The sequence below is a fragment of the Cricetulus griseus genome, chromosome 8 (genome assembly GCF_003668045.3).
Source record: "Cricetulus griseus strain 17A/GY chromosome 8, alternate assembly CriGri-PICRH-1.0, whole genome shotgun sequence".
In the NCBI taxonomy this organism is placed as follows: Eukaryota; Metazoa; Chordata; class Mammalia; order Rodentia; family Cricetidae; genus Cricetulus; species Cricetulus griseus.
Genome location: NC_048601.1, coordinates 16638801 through 16664483, shown reverse-complemented (window position 1 = coordinate 16664483; position 25683 = coordinate 16638801). Strand labels below are relative to the sequence as shown.

Genomic DNA, 25683 nt, shown 5'->3' with positions numbered 1-25683 from the left:
TGTGTGTGCTTAAATAAAGTAAAATGGGATGATATTGCCTATCTCTTATGCGTCATCAAAAATAAACTTCAGAGTTCTATCTATCTGTACAATGAGCATACAGTCCCAATGACCTGTATAATTTACATGCTTACAAGAAAATTTCAGACTACTGATACCAAAAACTCCATGGAAATGGTCCTCATGACTTCATTGTTCATTGCCTGTGATCAGCATCAAGAAATTCCCCGACTCAAGGGAGAAAGAAACTGTGCCTTTCATTCTGGGAGACAACAGTTCACTCTCCCCCGTTCGCTTCTCCTTACTCAACAGTTGTCATCCTCTGTACAACACAAGGAAACTGGATTTGAGAGAGACCTCACAGGATCTGTAAAAACAGTAGATGCTTCATGACAAAGCAGTGATCAGAAGGAAGAAGAAGCAGCAGAAGTGTTTTATCTGCTTCTTTTCCTGATGGGTCTATGTTTGGTGTTTGCTGAATAACGGAGAAGTATTTATAGGACCTGTGAGGAAGCACCTCTACAGGATAAGGGGCAAAAGTTGTTCTTTCTCCCCCCACAACTTCCTTTGTTTAACTGGTGAGAGAATAGGATCATGAATACAGTTCATCTCAGATGAGGTCTTTGTGGAAACTGAACATGTTCAAGCGTGAAGGTAGATGGAACTCAGAAGGCTGAGGAGACAAGGAAATCTGTTTGTAACACACACTACCTGTGACCCTGTTGTAAGCAGTCAGCTCCTAGTGCCTTTCAATAAACATGACTTTAGCACTTACTCCCTATGTGGTTTGGGGCAAATGGTTTAGTCTCTTCAGCACTGTTTCCTGGCCTATGCAGTGAGCTGGTTCCCTCATCCAGAAGAGAATCGTGATGATCTCTGATGTAATTATGTAAAATACTGGTCACAGCATCAAGCATTTGATGCTCAAAAAGTAAGTGTTAGTTTCACGGCTCTGTGCAACTGACGTGCACATCTGCACCTTGGTTTATTTTAGACTGTAAGGGAATACAGTTCTGAGCTACAGAAAAACAAGAGAACTTCTTCAGCCTCTTGATTGCAAATGCCAAGATCTTGTTCTCTAAAGATGGAAAGTCTTGGCTTTTTCTCTCCAGAGCTGGGAATTCAGGGCTGAACTTCTTGTACATAAGTGTCTATTTGCAGAAACCAAGTGGGAACTAGTAATTCAAAAACTGTCCAAACACCAACCTTCTGCCTGGACCTGGACTTTAGTGTTTTTCAACTCTTCAGGATGTGAAAGGCCATACTTATTTTTTATTCCATGTATTTATTTTTTATTTTACATTCCAACCAAAGTTCTCCCTCCCCACCCCGTCTATTTCCCCAGACCAACCCCCATCCATTCCTCCCAACAGGTAAGGGCTCATATCAGGAGTCCACAAAGTTGGGCACAATAAGTTGTGGTGGGACCAAGCCCCTCCCCCTAGGTTAAGGCTGAGCATGGCATCCCCTCATAGGGAATGGGTTCCAACAAGCTAGCTCATGCCTCAGGAATAGATCCTGGTCTTACTGCCAGGGGCCCCTCAGATAGCCCAAGCTTCACAACGGTCTCCCATATACAGAGGGTCTAGTTTGATCCATAGAGGTTTCATAGCTGTGGGTCCATAGTTCATGATTTTGCATGAACTTGGTTCGGCTGTCTCTGTAGATTTCTAAATCATGATCTTGGAAAACTCCCAAGAATCCACAAAGATGACCCAAGCTAAGACTCCTTACAATAGTGGAGAGGATGCCCAAACTCGCCTTTCCCTGTAATCAGATTGGTGAATACCCCAACTATCATCATAGAGCCTTCATCCAGTAACTGATGGAACCAGGAACAGAGATTCACAACCAAGCACCAGGCCGAGCACCGGGAATCCAGTTGAAGAGAGGGAGGGGGGAATACATGAGCAAGGGAGGGAAAGGACATATTTAACACATTTATTTATTACTACAACATATACAGGGTTAGAGGGTGTTACAATATGACCTCAGAGGGGTCTTGGCCGGTGGGAGCCAAGAGGCCCCGCTATGAGTGACAAGAAATAGACAAGCCATGCAGATAGCTCTCACATGAAGAGTTTATTGGGAGGATGGGGGGAGGGGAGAGAGAGAGAGAGAGAGAGAGAGAGAGAGAGAGAGAGAGAGAGAGAGAGAGAGAGAGAGAGAGAGAGAGAGAGTTGCAGAGAGGGAGAGAGACAGAGGGTTAGAGTGAGAGACCCATGGGCTGGGGAGAAGAAGAGGAAGAAGGGGGAGGTAGAAAAGGCAGGGTTTTGTCTCTCTTTAAAGGGAGGGGCATAGCACATGTGCACAGCGACTACACAGTAGGCCAGGGTACTACCTGCATACTTCATACTGAGCATGCCCACAAGGGTGACACACTCTGCTAGGTCTCCTGGGGCAGGCCAGGTGTGCCTAGATGCTAACAGAGGCAACATATTCAATGCCCTGCTAAACATGCATAGAAGGTGAAACCAATCACACTGTATCTACAAAGCCTCTTCTTCCTAGTAGTCATGCCTAAAGCACATCTTGAAATGAAAGCAGCCCAGATCCTACAATCAAAGCATCCCATCATTCCATTTCAAACATAGCATTAAAGTCGCTAAATGGACTGACTTCTCTGAGTCCTGAGTTACAGCTAACTTTTCCTCGAGTTTCACAGAACTGTGGTGAGGAAGCAGTTCCTGTGATTGGGCTTTAAAATGTTTGTTAGGAATTTGATGAATGATAAACACAAATATTATCTAAAACATAAAACAAGCAAACAAAAGCAGCAGCAGTACAAGCAGCACATGGGTCTTTTGTTGGGAGAAATCAAGGACTTTTAAAGATTTAGCAGGAGTGGATTATCCTGGGAGACACCGAATACACCCAAGCTTGGCTGTCAGTGCTAACGAAACGAGAAAAGAAACTAGAAACGAGCAAGCAGCTGATGGAGCTCTGGCCCCCGGGTTGGTTGCAATATTATTTGTTGTTCTGGTTTCTTCCTCTTTTCTCACCTGCTAGAACTTAGCATATGCAAAGGTTTATTTGGAGTTCAGTCATTTTGTTTTCAGATCAGACACAGCCCAGGAAATGTTGGCAGAATGTGCTGGACACTTTTCATTTGTCCCTAATGTCCCCCACCAGTTACCCCCTGTGTCTCAGGAAGCTAAACTCAAATGAGTATAGTTTCTGGGCAAACTCAGCTCCCGAGAGACATGGAGGAATGTCAGAATATAATTCAGATTTACTATGCTTCTTGCTTTGGTAAGGCCTGAGGTTCTGCATCCTAGCCCTTAGCTCTAGTGAGGCAGATCACAAACTCCCAGTGTCTGCCAAGCATGTTTTATCACCGCTCTTTGGCATCCCTATTACCCTTTTACCAAACTATAATCCTATTAGTGAATTCCCTTACATTACCTCTTGAGTGTGCCATTTTGATGAAGAACTATTGATCCACTGAGACTCTAAAAAAAAAGAACATGCAATTTTGCAAGTAATATGAACTATAAATTACTGAGAAGTGACCTTTAGGCATAAGGACAAGTGGCCTAGAGATAAATGATGTCTAAGAGATCAAATTTCTCAATACCAATGCTGTAGTCACAGGATGTGATGAAAATGGCCGTCTGTCCACTAAATAATTCATTCCTCCTCCAAGAGTGAAAACCTCTGGATGCTGATGCCCGGGCAAAGCCAATCTTCATGGCCAATATGGAAATGCAATGGATAAGGGAGGCTGTTATTCATATCAATTCTTGGTTACGGGTTTCAAGAAACAAGTGTGAAAATGGAAGTTTCAGTCCTGCCTGGTCCCACAGCTGCTTTGCCCCAAATAAACACACAGGGACTTTTATTCATTGTAAACTGCTTGGCCAATGGCTTAGGCTTCTTACTGGCTAGCTATCTCTTAATTATTAACCCATTTCTATTAAACTATGTATTGCCACAAGGCTACGGTTTACCCATAATCTGGTGTGTTACTCCTTTGCAGCATGACATCTCCCTCGAGGCTTTTCTCTGCCTCCTCTCCCTAGAATTCTCCTTGTCTGATAGTCCTGTTTATACTTCCTGCCTGGCTACTGGCCAGTCAGTGTTTTATTCATCAACCAATAAGTGAAACATATATACAGAAGGACATCCCCCATCACAAACGTGGGTTTGTCTCCTCTTTCCTTTCCCATGACTCCAATATTCCAGAAGACGGAAATAGCCCAGGCCTCTTTTGGGAGAAAACTCTCTGTCAATCCCAATCCCCAGGGAAAAACTATGAGGGACATCTAAACATTTACAGCACTGACTGGTATTTTGAAGTTTACCTATCTTATCAGTCAATATTATCCTAACCAATAGACCGGTTAAAAATGAATTTAGGGATGAAATCCTTTCCAAGATTTCTTGTTTGAAAATCCAAAAGCTATGTACAGGTTGGTTTGCCTGGACTGGACCGCCTTTATCTTTGTTCCCTGAGTGGTCATCTCTGTGCTTCATATCCTGTGCCAGATAGAAGTTCATCCTGTGTACCCCCTCTTTGGCATCTGCTACCGTATGGGAATCAGAACAACAGTATAGCTAGACCACAACCATTCTGAGTTCCACAGCCATTCTGAGTTCAGTACATTCTCATTTCTTCCTTTATTGAGTTATGTTTAAATTCAAGCTTTAACAGTTCCACTTTCTGGATGATGGTGCGCTCACCCTGCAGCTTAGACCCCAGTGCATTTTACAGCTGTGAAAGAGTAGTCAGTTCCATTTTTTTTTTGTATCAGTATACTCCTAATCGAGAGAGGAGTTATTTCTGTCAAGCTCCTATGTAGGTGGCTTTACCTCTCCCTTCAAGCATGCACGAGGAAGAAATATACTGTTCTCTTCAGTGGGACAGTCCACCTGAGGAGGGCTCTCAGAAATGTCTATCTCCTTGCAAATGTTCAGGTAATAAATTCAAAATGCTTAATAGAAAACTAGATTTTTTCTGTTTGTGTTCTGTGATGAACCCAAGGTGTTTCTTATAATCTGAGATAACCTCTTTATAGAATTCTAGTATGCCTGATATGGTCACTGGCATGGATGATGAGTAAAGGTGAAAAAGAAAAAGAGCCCTGGGCTCGGGAAATGTGGTATATTCTCTCTCCCAAGTCTGAACAAAGGCCAAATAAATCATACAATTTTAATTACTTTAGTTTTTTGCATAAAATGCTCAGCAAATTATGTGACAAATACTAAGAAATATAGGAAAAAGTTGAAAAACTAGAAAAAAATCTTCATGCTGCGGCAGCTATGATTTCCTTGTTTTATCCCTATTTCTACATCTTATGGTAATTTTTATTTTTAAAACTCTGCAGCACCAAATGTTTTCAAATAGATAAGCATTTATTCATTTCTAGTCATTTCTTTTGATGATTCATCAACTAGATGTCACAAGTAATATCATACAGTGAATAATTGGTTGGGCTTTAAAAGTGTTTTATTATATTTTCCCAAGTAATTACATGGTTTAGTTTTTAGTACTGACTTGTGACAAATTCACTAATTGAGGTTAGCTTTCACATGGCAGATCTCCAGTGTAGTACTGGCTTCAGAATCTGTTTTGTCACATACAGCACCATTTCAAGGATCCAGGGATGATGCAGAGTTATCACAGGCAGGGCATTATCTGCCTATCACAATATTATTTTTCTTTGATTAGTGTGGATAATTTAACAAGCCACATCACTCACTTTTCCACTTTTAGTTGGTAATTTCTGCTCATTTTCTAAATTGCTTATTAAAATTAAAAATAATTCAATAAATCATATTCAAGAGATTCTGAAAGGAGTTGGGGGGGGTCTTGATGTTAAGAATTCAAGGTTGCCTAGATGGCATTATGGAGACTGTTGAAAAAAATAGATATATAGATAGGTAGGTAAATAGATAGATGTAATTGTTTGTTAAAGCCATAACATTGTACATTAGGATCACAGAGATATGGCACAAAGTCTATTGAATTTGGTATTTTCCAGATCAGATGCATCCTAAGCTATAAGTTTATTTCTAGAGAATTTAAGCAAAGATTCTCCTTTTCCTATTAGAGCTTCAGTTCTTTGTATTTCTCCAGTAGGAAGGGCCCATCCTTCTTCCACTCATCCCAACATCGTCTGTGACTGTTTTCTCTAACTCATGTCACTGTTCTGATTCCACATTTAGGAACATGGTGTGTTGTGACGGTGATTTCCTGTGTGTTCTGTGTGGGTTTGTTAGCAACATCCATTTTCTTGGGCATCAAGTGTAAGTACAAAAGCATATCTTCAAAGTTACCTGTTTACATAAATGGCTGATGAATTATGTATAGCTGTATCATTATGTAAAAAGTCCATATATGTAAATGGATAGAGATCAATTAAGAACTATTTAAGTGAATGCAAACATGATGAAGGTACTTTGATTCGTATTAAGAAGAAGTTCACACAATGAGAAGGAAGAACCTGGTAAAATTAATCACCTAAAAGAATGCAATTAATTAATTTTAAAAATTGCCTAGAACCACTAGTAAGGATGCAGAGATGTAGTTGTTGTGTTTCTCATTAAAGCAGAAGACTGACACGATAAATAAAGGACCCAGAGACAGATATTGGGGTTCAAGCTTGAGGCTGAAGATCAGAAAAAACAAAGTAGCCTGTCACTACTAGCTCTTACCTCTACCTCAGCGCAGACCAAAGGGGTAATCCTCAGACTGCTCCCGACTTCACTGCTCCTCAGATTTAGTCAGAGTGCTATGCTCTCCTCAACATGGCTAGAGACTTACTCTCAGACTGACTGCTACGTCTGAGTTCCTGCTCCTGTTTTTCATACCTTCCTAATGCTGGGATTGAAGGCATGTGATCCCATGTGCTGAGATCACCTTTGTGTGAGCTGTTTCTTTTAGGACAGCATCAATTTCATGTATTCAGTGTGGCTTTGAACTAACAGAGATCTGTTTACCTCTTAATCCTGAGTCCTGGGATTAAAGGTGTGTACCATCACTGCCTAGCTCTATGGCTTGAGGCTGGGTTTGTTTTCTGAATCCTCAGGCAAGCTTTAATAAATTATAAATAATATATCACTACACAGAAAGTTAATAAACTATTTATAGAGACATATAGTTTTCTAAAAATAATATGCAAATTAGATTCATATATGCATATGCACTCTGCATACACAGCGTTACAACAAATAAAGCCTGAATGTTAACCAGCACTGCTTGAGTGGTCATTTGCAAGATGTATAGACTTGTAATTTTCCCCTCATTCTTTTGTGTTTCTGTTTATAGTGCAAAATATTTCCAGAGAGAACAGTTTTCCTTATGTTTTTTTCTGTTCATTTTTCAAACTCATCATTTAGGTACAACGTGTAGCATTATATAATGTTGTTTGGGAGATTTAGAAGTATTTTGTTTCATTTCCTCAGGAAATGACATTGTTCTGTCATTGTCGCTAACTTGTTGCAAAGTAATTACAATTCAAACACCAATAAAGATCAAGCATTTGCTTCCTATGTAGGATTAAATGCCAAGGAGAAGTCTTATTTCCCTTTCTCCTGTCTCATAACCATCTGATGCAGTCCATGCTACCCAGAGTGTAATAGGCAAAGCAGAAATGACTTGAAATACAGCTGCTCACCCAGTAAAGTTCATCAGAATATTAAAATTATATCTCAGCTTTCTAAAAAGATGATTATATTTCAATCCCTATAAGTGCCAGTTTATTAATATAATAAAACAAGGAACATTGATTTTATACTCCTATCTCTAGGTAGTACCCAAATCAAGAAAAGAAAAGGAGGAAGGGGGAGAAATTCATTCTAATGAAATTCTAAATATGTGCAGAGTTCTTAGATCTAACACCTTGTAGTGATAGCCACCTCCATACCTGTAGCACTGACCATGCTCTTTTGGGTGTGGTCATAGGTTCGGATGTGGCCTGTGATAAGAATTAGGTTTGGGGCTGGTATCTCTCTCTTGCTTCCTGCTCTGGTCCTGCGGAGAGCATCCAGATGGCAGCGTCGGGGGCATTTTTGGAGAGGGAACCTGAAGTAGTCATCTGTTTCCCGTGTAAGTGCAGTCTCCCCGAAAATAAACTTCACTTCACCTGTACAGAGTCTAGTGAATCTTGATTCCCACGCCCATAACACCTAATACGTTATTAATAAAAGTAAAAGCTGTTTAAATGCACCTACTTCAACATAAAAATGGCTGAACTCATAAGGCAGAAGAAGGAAGCACTTGCGAACCAGATACTCAATAAAATACCTGAACCTAGAGTCGGTAAAGCTTTCAACAAGGAACCAAGCCATTCAGTGATAAGACGGAAGAATGACATGACAACACATTTCTCTGTAGAATTTAAGGAAGTGTAAAGCAAGCATAAAAACAGGGTTCAATATCATTAACCATTAGGAAAAAATGAGCTAAAAACACAGTGAGACACACTACACACACCAGAAGGCAGAAATTACAAATAGTGACATCACATGTTTGATAGCCCTGGAAACTGAAACACTAGTCATCTCCAGCAGGACAGTACAGTGGTACAGGTCACTGAAGTACAGGGCAGTGTTGTTATCAATGTTAATATCCTAGTTGTGATACTATCAGTTGTCAAGATAGTACCATGGGGTGGAAATTGGGCAAAGAGCTGATGGAATCTATTCTTTCTCATAGCTACATAGGAAAATTTGATTGCCTCAAAATAATTGTAGAGAGGACTTATTAGGTGAACAGAGGCATGAAAGTAAATCACATTCTTTCATTCAGTCGTAGAGATGAGGCAGCTATTACAAACTGCAGCAGCAGTGACCTGCCCTCCCACACCCAAGTGTTGAATGTATTCACCTAACTGAAAAATAAGTGAAGGCTTGAGGATTCAGCCTCATGGTAGAGATCTTGCCTGCTGAGCATAAGGACCTGGGTTTTGTACCTCACACTGAAAACCACCACCACCAAACATCTAGTGAACTACAAGATAAAGCAGAAGAAACACAACCCCCTTTTTTTTTCTAAGTTTCAAAAGGATGATAGCAAAACACAGAAGCCAGAGTAAAAGACAGATACACAAAACAGACTACGCTGTGTGTTGCAATGTTTAATCTTGTTCACTTGGTTAGATTGAAAACAGTAAAGTGTTTCCAAAGAGGCTTAAGTAATTGGAAGCCCTCTATGTGGGAAGCTATATCACCTAGTCTGAAAGCCTGGATGGGGGCTGGGGGAGCCTCCAGTGTTAGCACTCTCTCCTTGCTTTCTGGCTGCTATGATGCGATCCATTCTGTCCCACCATGCCCTCCCCTTGCCAGTTCCTTAGATGTTTACTGTGAGTTAAAAGTGGCAGCTAAAAGAGTACGTGTGGGAATTGTTCTGAAATGACAGGAAAACTGCGTAGACATCTGGGAAATGTTGACCTCATACCTCATAGCTACAATGACATTAATCCCAAATATGTCAAAGTGTAAATATTGCAATAGATACAAGATTATAGTTTCACAGGTAAAACTAAAATTGCCAGGGATCTTAGCGTAAAGATAATTATTTATACTGTTTAAATTAATGGTACTTGCTAGATCTAGACTAACATATTTACTAACAATCCTATTGCTTCTTCCAACCTAAATTCTACACCACAACACAGCTTATTTAGTCTTTTATCTAGAATATGCAACCTAAAATAAAAAATGGCAGTGTGTCAAAAAAAAACTAAAAAAATTTCAGCTATGTAAATAAATCACCATAAATCAAGCTGAAAGTCAAGCTACTATGGAACGTACATAGTAGCTTATAGCTTACCAAAATTAATCTTTGAGGCATGTGGTATGCCAACAAATACCTCTAGGCACAGGTCTGGTTGCTAATAGTACCAAAACAATAGGCCTTGACATTTTAGTTCATTGAGAATTTTAAAAGAAATTTAGTTTTTTACATGGTAAGAATACACATAATGGCACAGAAGTAAGGATTTGCCAGTAAAATCTCTTACTAGAAGGATCCTGGATAGAGCTAGGAGCAGGCCTGTATTCCCAGCAAATGGGAGGAAGAGACAGGAGGAACAGGAGTGTAAGGTCGTCCTTGGCTACATGGTGAGTTTGAGATCAGCATGAGATACAACATGAGATGCTGTTTTGAAGCAAAAAGAGGGAAAGGAGTGGTGGCTGTCTGGAGGCAAAGAGCAGGTACATTTCCCTGGCTCTCTCTGCAATATTTCACAGCTTCCTGTTGGCTCAGGAATCACTGGTGTTTGCCTAGGATACTGTGTGTCAAGGAACCCCAGAGTCTTGCTTGGAGATTTTTATATTTTGCTGATCATAAAGACAGAATTTTGCTGAGACTAGGCAACCTGCCTCAGCAGAAGGCCTCTCTCTTTGGGACTCATTAAAACCAAGGACAAATCATCTTTTGTGCTGTTATCAATAATCAGTGCTGACAAATTAGTCATATTCTGGTCCCCAAATTCTCAGACTCACAGTTACAAGCTGCACCGTTAACCAGCTGGCATCATGTCTTGTCTGAAGGTCATCACCGAGTGAACCCGAGAAGCACGGCTCAGCCTGATTCGAGGCTTGCTAGTTAGTTAAGACAGCACGAGAAAGCAAGGGAAAGTACCAGAAAGGCAGCTGATGAGGCTATAATCACACATTTCACAGACAAGAAAATACATCCAACTGTTTATGTCTGTGAAGATTTCAATGTCAAACAGAAAGAGAACTGGAAATGCAGGTAACTTTGAAACAGTGTGTGAACAGCATATATGGAGGGTAACTTAGAAATACTGAATGAAATTTAAATGTCTTCTGCTCTAGCCACTCATCTTTTTTTTTTTTTTTTTTTTTTTTTGTTCTAGTTAGGGAACAAGCTTATTTTAAGTCCCTTCTCCCTCTCCCTCTCCCTCTCCCTCCCCTCACCCCCATCCCCCAGCCTACCCCCCACCCCATCCACCCACCACTCCCCAGGCAGGGTAGGGCCCTCAACGGGGGCTCTGCAAAGTCCACTAAGTCTTCCTATGCTGGTCCTGGACCCTTCCCCATGTGTCCAGGGCCAGAGTGTATCACTTCACGTGGGATGGGCTCTCAAAGTCCCTTCTTGCACCAGGGAAAAATACTAATCCACCACCAGAGGCTCCCTGGAGTGCGGTAGCCTCCTTATTGACGTCCATGTTCAGGGGTCTGGATCAGTCTTGTACTGGACTCCCTGACAGCATCTGGGGTCGATGTGCTCTCCCTTGTTCAGGTCAACTGTTCCTGTGGGTTTCTCCAACCTGGTACAGACCCCTTCGTACATTCCTCCCTCTCTTCAACTAAATTCCCGATTTCGGCTCAGTGTATTATCTATGGATGTCTGTCTCTGCTTCCTTCAGCCACTGGGTGAGGGCTCTAGGATTCTAGCCACTCATCTTAAAAATAGTTTACAAATGTGTAAAATGAGGCAAGACTGAGATTTTTTTTTTTTGCGTGTGGATTTGTGAGTGTGTGTGTGTGTGTGTGTGTGTGTGTGTGTGCTCATACCAGTTCATGTAGATATGGCTGTGTGTTTTTTTTGGGGGGGGCAGAGAACAACCTTGGGTATCATTCCTCAGGAACCCTCCACATTTTTTATAGCTACATAGTCTCTTTTTTGCCTTCAGCCACATAGAGTAAGCTTAGGCAGCCAGGGAGCTCCAGAGATCCAATTGTCTCCATCTCCCTAGTGTTGAGATTACAAGTGTGCACCACCACCACACCCAGTTTTTTTTGGGGAATTTCTGGGAATGCAGGTCCTCATGCTAGCTCAACAAGCACTTTCTATAAACTGAGCTATCTCACCAGCCCCAAGACTAAGATTCTTTAATCAGCATTTTCCCGCTTGTCATTCATGAGGAGGAGCCATTTGAGACTAAAACCATAGTGGTCTTGCCCACTGTGTATGAGACCCTAGGTTCAATTCCCAGAGCTGCAAAACAAACAAAACTATCATTTAATTAATTTTTAAAATGGTACCAAAGAACTGCTGAAGAACTTCCTACCCTGTTATAGTAAGTCAATGAGTGAGAGCTTTTTGAGTATGTAACGGAACAAATACTAAAATATACTTAAGTAATAACATCAAATGTTCACCACCATGTAAATAGGTTGTCACCCTTTGCATAAAAGATTGAACAGGAATTTTATATTGATTGATTTGATTTTAATTAAAGTATCTGGGGAAAATGTATTTAAGAACTTAATAGCTTTATCTGCTCTTAGAGAGTGAGACTAGGTGAGCAAAGGAAAGGAATGGCCAAAATGTTTGGTTGTTATTGTTTTGCTTTGTTTATTTTTGTGTCATTTGTAATACTTGATTCTTGAATAATTTAAATTTTAAACAAAAACCCAAAGCCAGGCAAATCATGCCCTCATTCTCACTGATAGTTTTCTTTGATTGGTGTTGTAAAATGTCAGTATTTTATGAGGAATGTATGCCATTGGCACAGTTTTCCAGGTGTCCTCTCTTGCAATGAATCAGCAGGAAAGACTCATTCAACAGGACAAACAATTGCTGAACCTCACACAGTGGCAGAGAAACTACACCCTGCAGATGAAAAACTGCCAAGCCTTGCAACAGAGATCTCCCCGTTCAGGTAACTGACAGAGGATCAGTGTGTTTCTGCATTGTTTGTCATATAGCCTAGGGTGGCCAGAACTTATGATGAATGGCTTCCAACTTGTGGTGACTCTCTTTCCTCAGCTTCCTAAGTGCTGGGATCCCAGACACCATGCTCAGCTAAGAATAAGTAATCTCAGTGGAGACCCAAACGTGTGCAGCATCTATTCAAAAGAAACGATTTCGTGTAGCCCGTTCTTTATGGATTACTAGCGTGTGGAGTGTGGGCTAAGATAGGTCTGAAAGATGGAAAATAATGAGGACATGAAAAGACAGGTGAGGTCCTTACCCAGGAATCTGGTTGTAACTTCTCAACCACAGGAAAGTGAGATTCCAGGGCCCGTAGTTACAACTTTTCTCCCTCCAGTTGTAAACCTGCAATTTTCTAGGAACCAGGTAGAAATCTTCTTACAGGGAAAGGACAGGTACTGAACTCCTGTGCAGCCCTAGTGGCCCCTGGTTTTACCTTATTAGATTGTAATTCCACCCAAGGCATCTCCAGAGCTGCCTGATAGTCTCACTTACCACAATGCAAAGATTTCTTAGAAATATTTTGGGCTGTAATTCTAGAGCCCGCAGAACTGCACCCAGGCCTAGTATGAGGACAATTGCTTGTGGCTTTCTTTGAGGAGCCCATACCCACACATGAATATGTCTTAGTTTTGGCAGCTCAGCCTTAGGGAAGCCCACACCCGCGCTTTCAGGTGGCTCTTACTTTTTTCTCAGTGGCTCTCTTTCGCCTAACTCTCATGCTTATTAAAGTCTATGTTAAATTATCTTTCATAATCTCCTCCTCTGTTTCAAACTGTCTTTTTCTGTGCCCCGCCCCCCCAAAATCCCAGTTTGTGCAGAGTTCCTGTCCCTGAAAGATTATCTGAACGCTTTGTGTTGCTGAGAGTCCCAGCACTGAGCTCTCTCTGTCCCTTCACAGCTGACAAGTCTGACATAACATTTGTTGTTCTGCAGTTAGTTCAGCTTCTTCTGCATCTCCCAACGAAATGGTGAAAAGACTGAAATTCCTTAAAAATTCAGCTAAACAAATCCTACATCAAAATCAAGTGGAATGTGTGTGATTCCTAAGCTAGGCTTTAAAAATCAACCCAGTCACTCAAATCTAGGCCTATTTTCAATTCTAGCTCCAAACGTCCCAATTCATCTAATTTGACTCTTGCTTTAGACTCAATTATAGATAACTAAGCATAAAAGGTTGCTGTTGTAAAGACCTGCTTTCAGCAGCTCAGAAACTGAAGGGGAGGTGAGTAGTTGGTGAACTAATCACTCAATGAACTTTTTATCTGAGGGAGTAAGACTTAATTCTCTGGGGCCATCGAAAAAGGAAAATACACACACACACACACACACACACACACACACACACACACACACACACACACACATTCAGGGTCTCTCTACCTTCTTTATTTCTTTCCTTACTTCTTTTCTGATGTATTCCCTCCTGTCTCTCTCCTGATGTCTTCCTTCTATCTAATTTTATTTTTCTGTTACAGCTTATAACCCCCAAAAAATCTTCCAAGAAATATGAAGATTGCAATGTGGTTGCATTCTGTTTTTCAGGTTAATGATTACAATGTATAGAAGGAAAAAAAAAAAACGGCATGTTTCTCAGTTCCCTTACGTGACTAAGCATTTTACATATTACAAAAATTATTTTGAGCGGCCCATATCTAAGCAACTTGTTATAGATTAACAAAGGGTGAGCAAGTAAGGTATTTTTCTCCACCAGTTCTTTCACTTGCAGGTTGCATTTTGCAGTAACAAAGGAAGGATCAATCTCAAAAGGTAGCATTGTAAAAATCTTCGAAGTATCACAAATTTATTTTTATGCATGAAAACCAGTCATTTTCACTTTAAAACCCCAGGGTAAATACCCTCTCATCAACATTTTTTTTTATTAAATCATATCAGGAAGCTGAGGGTAGCAACAGGTGCAAGGAAACAGTCACCATCTTTGATCATCGACCCATTCTAGCAAGAAAGCTACATCAGCCAGCAAGAGCCAGGCTACTGTTGTTTTCATTCCGTGACCTCAATGAGTCCCTTGCTCAACTATTAACACTGTGCCTTTCTAAACTTTAAATTGTTCCCCAAGAATTTTGACCTCAATCCATCAACAAAAACACCTTAACCTACCCTTCCCAATAATTCTACATATCTACATTTATTTTTCTAAGTGTGGTGATGGAATCATTAATCTGCTCCAATAGCAATGCTTGGAAAAGTCAATCACTATTATTCTAAGTATGAGTGACACTGCCCATTGAGTGGCTAGAAACCCCCTGAGAGTTTTCATATAACTCATAGATTATGAGGGGCATGTTGACCATGAGGACAATAAGCAGAGCTATGCATAATAACAGCACGAGATCCTCAGGACATGTAATCCTTGGAGCTCTGTCTTCCCAACACCACCCCGCCACCCAGCATCGTCCTGTGAGTTCCAAAGATTGCTATTCTTCTTGCAGGGCTCCTGGAAAAAAATTGACTTTGGAAATCAGACTATTTATCATAAAAGACTCTTTTTTTTCTAAAAGCTTATAGAGCTAATTCAGTTTTATCTTTTATGACTATTTTAAGCCTAAAGTTGTGTTACTACCTGCTTTACAGTTTGTTCAATATTCCATGGTGTCTTAATACTTATTTAGGAAGTTAAATTCCCTCTAGAGGATGCCATTTGAATTTTGAATTGATGTGAAAAGAAAAATCTACCATATTTTTCTTTAGAAACACAAGATTTATTGTTTAAATGTATGTGTATGTGTGGGGAGGTATCTGTGTGGGGATATGGACAAGTGAGTACAAGTGCCAGAGGAGGCCAAAGACATCAGATCCCCCTGTAGCTGGATTTACAGACAGCTTCCAGCCACTCAACTTAGATGCTTGGAACCTAACTTGGATCCTTTGCAAGAACAGTATGTGTTTTCAACTTCTTTTTTTTAAAAAAAATTTTTATTAGTTCAAATTAGAAACAATCTTGCTTCACATATCAATCCCTTCTCCCTCTCCCCCCCCCCCCCGCATCCCCCCTCTTCCCCAGGGAAGGGTTAAGGCCCTCCATGGGGGTTCCCCAAAATCTGTCATATCATCCTGGGCAGGGCCTAGGCCCTCCCCCATGTGTCCAGGCTGAGAGAGCATCCCTCCGTGTGGGATGGGCTCTCAAAGTCCCTTCTTACACCAGGGAAAAATACTGACCCACTACCAGGGGCCCCTGAGTCACCACTACAGTCTTCATAGTTCCTTCTAATTGAACATTTAATTCAAAAAATTGTTTGCAGAGTCACCCGGTGTCAATAGTGTTCTTATATATAACAGTTTATCATAAGCATGAGTCAGACCCCCCTCTGAACCATCAACACTGACTACAAAGATAACCTGTTTTGGAGATCTGCTGAACCGTCTTGTTCTCCAACCTTCCAAACACCATTTCAACACTAACTCCCAATCCCCGCCCCCCCGACTATCATATCGCTCAGCAGGCTGATTAGCACTGATTCCAAACACAAGCTACTGTAAAGTCTCAAAGGACTCAATATTCCATCTTGGAAACCACACATGAAGGGTTTCTCACCCCACATGAGTGCTACTCTCTAGTAACCAGTGTTCTATGTGTTTCCCTGTCTCCATCTTTAAGACTCTGCTAGAACTTCTCATGAAATCTATGCTGTTTAGTTCCTCTGTGTGCAGGTCATTGACTGTCCTTTGAGAGTGTATTCATTCTTAAGACATGTTCCTTATACAACACATTTAATATTGAAGCCTAGTTCTTAGTTATAGTGAAGCCCTAAGACGTGTTTCTTTATGTGTCCAGCACACACCTACTTGTTTCCAAGTCACTCTTTGCATGCATTAATTGATCTCTCATGCACATGAAATTTTTTTCTTCCTTAAGTCTCACAATTACAACACCAACTCAAGGCTTACTTCTCATCCTAGTCAATGACTCAGTGGGGAAAAATAGACCAATTTCTGATACAGGAGGAAAGATTTAGATGGAGTTATGTCCACATTGATTTTTAACTGAAACGAACTATCAGAGAGCTGTTTCATATGGAAATTATTTAAACCTTGTTGTGCCCAGCCTCAGAGAAGCTGGGCAGGCAGATGCTGCATCACAAGTCCTGTTTGGTTATTTTGAGGGAGTTGGGATGCCAGTTTCTGCATTGATGACAATTAAGAAAACTTTTGTGTTTTGAAGGTAGTAACTGCAGCCCTTGTCCACACAACTGGATTCAGAATGGAAGAAGCTGTTACTATTTCTTTCAAATCTGGGAAATTTGGAATCGCAGTAAGGAGAATTGTTTAAAGGAAGGCGCCAGTCTCCTTCAAATAGACAGCAAAGAAGAAATGGTAAAGACTCTTCTATGATTTCATGTCATTCTGAAAAGTCCATGCTACTCATTAAAATGAAGTACAGATTCTCAAAGATAGGATTTCTTAATTTTTAATAGCAGCGGTATATTTTAATATAAAAATAGGGACAAAGTAAAGATTTATGCAATTTACTTTCCCGTCAGTTGGAGAGTTGAAAATGAAGTTCATTTTCCAGAATTTGAGGAATACAGGGGTTTTATGTCCAGACAACCCACAAAGGGGAGGACGAGGGTGACTGAGCTGTGACCTGCTCCCTGAGTACATATACATCTCAGCTGGGATGCTCTTAAATGTATATGCTCAGCGCTACAGGAAACAGAATCCTCTGTAACACTCATAGTTCACAGGGAGAGATAGAGGTCTGAAGACTGAAGTCCTGCTCTGCATGTGACGACACAGGCGTGTAAATCCAGCACCTGGAAGGTCGAGAGAGGAGGAGCTCCAGTGTGAGGCCTGCGCACCAAAACCCTGCCTCAAAAACAGCAAAAGTCACAAAGAATAAAACCTGAAGTGATGCCACGAAATGAATTGGCTTGTAAGACTGAGCATTCAATAAGTGAAATGTTAAGTTTGCTAACCTGGCTTACTAGGATCTTGATAAGTAAGCAGTACAATGTTGGCTGACGCCATTCCATCCCTAAACTGAATATCTGAAGAGAAATTCATAGGTGTTTCTCACCCTAATAAAAATGTTCAATAGCTTAAGTTCAGTTTAAAAAAAAAAAACAACGGGAAATGTTAAAAATACACAGTAAACAAAGAAGGTTTAAACTACAGTATTATTACTATTTAAAAATTACCCTCTCCAAAGATTTGATGACAAAATAAAACATGCTTCATCTAACAAAATGTGCTCACAGTGAGTTGGGGCTGGAATCTCCAAAACTTCACGTATTAAAATATACTAGGGGAGAAATTGACTCACATGGTGAATGAAGGAAGCTTAATTTTTAATTTTGATGATGAAGGGTCAATATTAAGACTTACTTTGCTTTAACACTTATTAGCTGCCATACTGGGAATCTATTAAAACTTTAATACCAGATGCACATATTTTCATAGTATTTAACACACTGTATTGACTATACAGCAGAAGAATAGTGTGTGTGTTTGTGTGTGTGTGTGTGTGTGTGTGTGTGTGTCCCCAATACACTTTAATATCTACTTTTTTTCTTCAACATTCAAGTTTTCATTAATTTCTGATTTGGCAAAAAATCATACTTTATATTGCATAGTAGTTTGGGTTGTTATTTACTTTTCTGAATTTACAGTTTGTGTCTTTTTTTTATAGGATTTTCTCATCCAGAGCCTATGGAAATTCAAAGATGGGTACTGGGTGGGAGTGTATCATGATGAACCCAGTCGATCTTGGTTCTGGTTAGATGGCTCTTCTCCTCTCTCTGACTTGTAAGTGTATGAAGGAGACATTACAGGGAAAACTAGGAATGTGGAAAAATTTTAAAAGTTTATTTTGCTCAGGAGATGTTGTCCCTTTCCCCTTCTCTGGGGGACCATGTATGTCTCTCTTAGAGTCCTCCTTGTTGCCTAACTTCTCTAGTGGTGTGGATTGTAGGCTGGTAATTGGAGAAGGAGGAGTGATGAGCAAAGGGGTCAAGACCAGGCTGGTGAAACCCACAGAAACAGCTGACCTGCACAAGTGGGAGCTCTTGGCCCCCAGACTGATCACTGGGAAAACAGCATGGAACTGATCCAGACTCCATGAATGTGGGTGTCAGTGAGGAGGTCTCGCAAATCTATGGGGCCTCTTGTAGTAGATCAGTACTTATCCCTAGCATAGGAATGGACTTTGGGAGCCCATTTCACATAAAGATATACTCCCTTAGCCTAGACACACAGGGGAGGGCCTAGGCCCTATCCCAAAGGATATGACAGACTCTTAAGACCCCCCATGGAAGACCTCTCTCCCTGGGGAGCAGAAATGGTATGGGATAGGTAGGCTGTTAGTGGAGGGCAGGGGTGGAGGGGAGGGTGAGGGAACTGGGATTGACATGTAAAACAATCTTGTTTCTAATTTAAATTAAAAAATGGAGGAAAAAAAGTTTACTTTGTGCCTTGTATTTCTCGTAGAAAACATAGAATCATGATGCTTTAAGAGGGTACTGACTAGAATTATAACTGACATACTTAAGACTTGGCTTTGGTGTTTCTATTGCTTTGATGAAATGCTGAAACACCATGACCAGAAAGCAAAGTTGGGGAGGAAAGAATTTATATAGCCTACACTTCCATATAACTGGAAGTGAATCAGGACAGGGACACAAACAGGGCAGGAACCTGGAAGCAGGAGCTGATGCAGAAACCATGGGAGGTTCTGCTTACTGGCTTGCTCCTCATGGCTTTCTCAGCCTGCTTTCTTGTAGAATCCAGACCACCAGCCCAGGCATGGCACCATCCACAATGGGCTAAGCCTCCACCATCTATACTGGCTTGCTCCTCATGGCTTGCTCAGCCTGCTTTCTTGTAGAATCTGGACCACCAGCCCAGGCATGGCACCATCCACAATGGGCTAAGCCTCCACCATCTATCACTAATTAAGAAAATGCCTTACAGGTTTGCCTACAACCAGATATTATGGAGCTATTTTCTTAACTGAAATTCCCTCTTCTCAGATGACTTTAGCTTCTGTGAAAAGTTGACATAAAACTATCCAGCACAGCTTCTAAATCTTCTTCATCAATTCCCCTATCATCATCCTCTAGAAAATTCTTATCATAATTCCAGTGCCTAGATGAGCAATCAAATGCAAGTATCAAGAACATTATTTGTGTAACAGTGCTGAGAGAGCCTTCTGGTCAAGAGACTATAATAACTACTGAGCAGTTTCTATATTGAGCTTTCTAGATGGGAACAGAAATTGGTGGACACAATCAGGTGCCTTAGTATTTCGAGAACGGAGTCAAGAGAAACACACTAGCTAGAACCTACCTCTATGTAAACATGGCTTGGGTTTCTTTATAGGCTGTTTGTTCAAATTATATCAATCAATGTATTTTTATTAAAACCAAATAGCTGTTATTTGAAGGAGGATAGGACCTAGATAGAAGAATGCCACGTCAAAGCAAATTAAAATAAATCCAACGGTATCTCTGGAGTATTTTCTTGTCAAATGCCACTGTTATCTTCAAATGTAACCTCTAACCTGGGCATCTAACTTACTTTTGCAGGTTGCCAACAGAGAGACAGTTACCTTCCAGCCAGATCTGCGGATACCTCAAAGACCAATCCCTCTTCTCAGATAACTGCAGCAGCTGGAAATATTTTATCTGTGAGAAAAACGCACTAGGATCCTGCATCTAAAGATACAGCTCAAAGCCATCTTTGTTGCACAAAGGTTTGGAAGGGGTCAAAGAGCAAATGCAGGAGGAGACTAGTGTGTGGGTCCTGAAGGCAAACTTGCTTTTATATTTATCCTTGGCAGCACTCTTAAATGTTTTACAGATTTCGGTTGACATTGTCCTATAGCATACAGAGGAGAAAATATATTTAGAACTACAGAAGCCCTGACTCATTGAGAACAAAGAAGAGAAAATCATTTCCTGTTTGTTTGGAAGTCCAAAGTGACTACCCATGTCACAAAGAAATCTAGTCATCATTGTAGAAGTTTTACAGTAATCCCTGATTTGTTTTTTAAATAAATTTACCACTATACTTAACAACTGATTGATTTTTCTTCAGACCAGCTTGCAGGAATTGTATATTATAAACTCACACCCTGAGGGGAGACAGACAGGTAGATTTACAAACTGTAGTGTTACCACCAACCATACGTCTGGGGTCCTTTGGCTCTAGATAGAAATGAGCAGGATGGGAGACTTGGCTGGTAGTCTTCCTCTGAGGGCCAAGGCCTTGCAGTTCCCAAACCTTGGAGCTTCGGGTCTACTGCTCTAGGATCTGAGTGTGCAGGCTGGAGGCTTATTGCTCTGGGATTTAATTACCACTGGCCCCAGCTCTTGGCAGTTTTGAAATCCTTGACCTTCAGCAGCAGCAACAGAGAAGAGCCATCAGTAACAGCAGGCAGCTCCCACTAGTGTTACGGTTCTTGGATGGCTATTCCTGGGGCCCACTGTTTCTCTTCTCTTGCGTCTGTACTCAGCCTTGCTTTTCTGCCTTTTCTCTTATTGTCCGCCATTCCTTGGTGTCTCTCTGCTTCTGCGTCCCATCCTTTCTGCCATGGCCACTCTCCAGAATTCTTCAGCTGTTCCCTTGACCATCTCTACAGCCCCAGTGATGGTGACAGCTGTCACCACCACAGCAGTAGCTGTTTCTGGTGTTGCTTCTGCCTTTGCTTCTGTCCTGTACTCCTGAAGCTTCTCTTGTGTGACCAGCTCAGCCCACTCTTCGAATGATGAAGAGCAAAGGAGACACCAAAGGACCATTCAGGAAGTCTTTCATTGGTCCTAATGTTGCAACATCGGGAGTGTCAGAGCAGGGGTCTCCCGGCTGACTCTAAAACTGAAACAACTCACTTAGTAGACAAGAAGAGGGTGTGACGAGGGTGTCTGCATCAGTCATGCAGCGCTTCAAGGGTTGTGTTTGCACAATTCACAGCGAGCGCATATACTTCTTTACACATTCACAGGTCTTCCCTGGGGCCACAGGTTGGAAGTACTCCCTCTCTGGCCAGAGTGTGAATAGCTGCAGAATAGACCGGGCCATTGCAGTTCGCCAAGGAGTACTGCTTTCCACAGGCTGTTCCAGCTATGGGAGCAGTCACAACTGGACCCTGTCTTCATTCATGAGGTAGTGGTCCTCTTCAGCAGCTAGAGTGTCCTCAGAGTGAAGTGTCCAAATTGTTGGACTGCCATAAGGGCAGTCTGGCCAGTTGTTAGTAAAGAGGTTGCTTGGCTAATAGCTTGAATTATTCACAGGCATTAAGGGCCTGTTTACAATAAAGACTTAATAAAACCCAACATATTACAATTTTAGTAGCATTCAACCATGCTTGTAGAAATTAACATTTATCAGGGTCTAACTCCTGCCCCAAAGCTGTAGAGTCATTGACTCCATCTGATCTGTCTCGGAAGGAATGAAGGCTTCTTCTATACGGAGAGTTGGACTGTGCTTTTCAGGCTGCTGAGTTCTCCTGGAGAAGGAACCCATAAAACTTCACGTAGGTGAAGGAATAGCCAGGACCTCAGCATCGTCATGTCCTTCAGTGTAGGTGGGACCATCCATCCCACCACCCACCAACCAAACAGCTCACAGTCTGCAAAGGCCAAGATTAACAACCTAGCACTTTCCACTGCTGGTCTTCATGTCTCAATTTCCCCACTATAAAATCACAGTATAATTCACTTCAAAATACTGCCTAAACCGAACTAGGCCCCCTGAATGTGGGTGTCATTTAGAGGACTTGGGCAGTCTATAGTGCTGCTGGCAAGATTATCCCTACTGCATGAACTAAGAACTGGCTTTTTGGAGCCCATTCCCTATGGAGGGATACTCTCTCAGCCTAGATACACAGGGGAGGTCCTAAGGCCTGCTCCAAATGATGTGACAGATTTTGATGATCCCCATAGGAGACCTCACCCTCTCTGAGGAGTGGATGGGGGTAGGATGGGGAAATGGGAGGGTGTTGGAGAATGGCAGGGAGAGGGAACTGGGATTGATATGTAAAATAAGATTATTTTAGTTTAAATAATAATAGTTAAAAATACTGCTTAAGAATGTAACCCTAATGTTGCATACAAACTATAGAAAATGATATTTTAGGTAGGAAAGTTGAAAGGAAAATACTTGCCATCTAATCTACAGGAAGGAAAGATTTGATGATTATTGTTATCATATTCCTGTCCACCATATGCCATCTCTAAACCTTACTGCAAAGCATACTCTCAATAATTAGTTGCTAAATTCAATGTGATGGAATTTATTTCCATTCTAACAAGAAGACACTGAGACGTACAAGATTTCATCTTTTCCTTCTTATTAAAATGGCATAACTTAGATAAATCATTTATAAAACCTGATTTACTGAGGCAGCAGAAATGATTAAATTGAAACTCAGCATCCTTTAGCCTGAAGTTCATTTCTCAGTGTCTGTGGTCCCATAACAAGGAGAAGATTGTGTCTGTGTCTTGTTTTTGTTTATTTACCTTGACATGACATTTAAAGTGTGGCAGCACGATCACACACACACACACACACACACACACACACACACACACACACACACAAAGAAGAAATAGGAATTTCTCTAGTCTTCTGCTGATCCTGGGAGAATAAATACCCCAGAGACCTTGGAAGTTGTAGGCTGTTTGGTTTTCACAGCTGGCAGCTGGTAGCTAAATATACTAGTCTGGAAAACAGAAACAATGGTGATTTTTAACAGTAAAGACTGTTTGTCTCTGAGATTCTTCAAAGGCTTGTCATTGGACTATGTTTAAATAAAGGATGGGAAGCACTGATGATTCTTCTCAAAAAAAAAGTACAAGGAAACAAACTGCAAACATCCTCCGGCTGATGTTATCCGCCCTGTATATATACTGTGTTTACAAGCCAGAGATTTATCTACAGTGCAGCTGTTATAAAGGTCTGCAATGCCCTATGAAGCCATTGCTGCACCTACCAGATGCAGGGGTTAGGAAAGTTCTCAGTGCAGGTTGCTAGAGATCTAGGATATCTGTCCTTTTTTTATGGTAATTAGCCATAAGAGGACCAGTTTCATGTCCCAATCCTATTCATGATGAATTAGGTACTTTTAATCCATCTAACCGAGTGAACTTATTAAAAAGAGAAAATGGTAATTCCTCTGCAATTGGAAACAGGTTTTGCTATATAGTATTGCACACTAAATGCACCAATACTGAAATAATTATACTGGTAGAGTAATAAATCTGTGGTTAGCGTCTAAAGATCTATTCCTACAGTGAGTTTTGTGTATCTTAAGTCACACGGTATTTCATGTGTGTATTTGAAAACCTGCACTTGACTCCCAAACATTAAAGCTGGCCCCAGGACAACCACTCAACTCTTGTACCTAGTTTGTAATCTGTTTGTATTCTTCAAGTAAACGCTGGAGAATTACCATTATCCTTCTCAAACTTCCTGCTGTCACCAGGCTCCTCCTGAGCTGTTTCCTGCTGATAAGTCCTGAGAGTGTTCAATATCCTCAGGAAAAGAAATAGCTCATTGTGTACCCGAGGGAGCACACTCTATGGGAAAGGCCACGTTCCTTGTTTGACTCTTCCTGCACTTTCTTCACAATTACCTACACAGTAGAAGACTAGAAAAATGCCTTCTCATCCCTCTTGTCCTGAAAAAGCAAGTTTGTGTGGTTTCCATTTTTGATTATCAGCAAACCTTTCCTCAAAATTCATTTTATGATTGATTCTATGTCTTCAATGTTTGTGGAGGCGATATTGTACCATACCCCCATTTTTGGAATTTTGGTTATTTTGTTATCAGTACTATCAGGTTTGGATACAGAAAGGGGGACTAAGGGCAATGATGAAGAATAAGATCACAAAAAAGAAATGTAAAAAAATAGAAATTTTCTCCTTTCCACCTGAAATGACACTTAACTTGAGATCTCAGATTGCAAATGAGAATGCTATTCAACCTTTAGAGAGTTGGACTTTTCCAATCAATGGTAGTTAGAGAGACACATGTCTTCCCTCTGGGAGCCCAAATGCCAGGAATCAAAACTTAAATGAGAGCTGTGGCCTTTGTTTGCAATTAAGTACACAAAGTTTTTGACTTTTTCTTGCTGACTACTGTTCCCTTGTGCAGTAGGTTTATACAACATTGTTTAATGATGGCCTTGATCTTTATTTCTTATTTTGTAGGTTATTGTATTAGCTGTTTTAACTGAGCAGGGAAAACAGTCATCATTTTGTAAATTATGAGAACTATTTAAGAATATTTTCGTCTTTAATGACTACAGAGACTGCATCTGCTTTCCCCTATATTTAAATAAGAATCACTAAACCATTTAAAATATGTCCTAAATTTCCCTTACATTTTCTATTACAACCTACATGATGAGACTAACTTCACATTTACTTTAAGTAACATCGTAGAGAAATTAAAAATATTTCCAGTTTGATCAGCTACATGAAGTGATGTGATTTGCTTAATAAATAAATCAAACCAAATTTAAAAACTACAAGTACACTTCTGTTTGCTTGACACAGTAAACCTGCACAGAATTTGTTCATCATTGAAGAAATCCCCTAGCTTGTTAGAAGGAAATCTAAACGAAAACTTAAGTAGCCTGCCAGTAATGTTTAGGGAAGTGACCATTATCAAGTCTTATGAAAATAAATACAGATTTGTTCTAATCACAAAAGGGCTAATTAAATGTAATTTCACAATGAAGTAGATGTTTCCTAGTTTTTCCTGTGTAAAACTAAGAGCGTGAAGTCTGATACTGGGTGCTGTCAACCCCATAAAACTGGTTCATCTATAACCAATGAAGCCAGTTGACCTGGTGCTATTCACAATGACCCCTGGTATGGCTTTGAATGTCATCACCTAGTGAAACTCATGTCTAGCCAAGAGTCTTGTTTCTTTTTTTCTCTCCTCCAATGCCTGGTTAGAAATAATGTGGTCTATCACACCTCAGTTACTCATCATACCAACCTCGATGTCATGATTTTGCTACAATCATTTCACTTTAACAATATCATAAAGCTATCCTCTTGAAGACAATTTGCTTTGGACACTTTCTT

General features: G+C 40.7%; 1 protein-coding gene across 3 annotated transcripts; it reads left to right on the top strand.

Moving 5' to 3' along the window:
* Positions 1-4826: 4826 nt before the first annotated feature.
* Clec9a (C-type lectin domain containing 9A) lies at positions 4827-20308 on the top strand. Of its 3 annotated transcripts, XM_035448448.1 has the most exons (7): positions 4827-4917; positions 6169-6249; positions 12432-12578; positions 16815-16966; positions 17560-17571; positions 18297-18397; positions 20176-20308. In XM_035448448.1, the coding sequence occupies exons 1-7, from the start codon at positions 4827-4829 to the stop codon at positions 20306-20308; spliced, it is 717 nt and encodes a 238-aa protein (XP_035304339.1). The 3 variants fall into 3 exon arrangements, with proteins under 3 accessions (XP_035304339.1, XP_027285625.1, XP_035304340.1); XM_027429824.2 differs by lacking the exon at positions 17560-17571 and having other exon boundaries at positions 18282-18397; XM_035448449.1 differs by lacking the exons at positions 16815-16966; positions 17560-17571; positions 18297-18397 and having other exon boundaries at positions 20176-20294.
* Positions 20309-25683: the final 5375 nt, after the last annotated feature.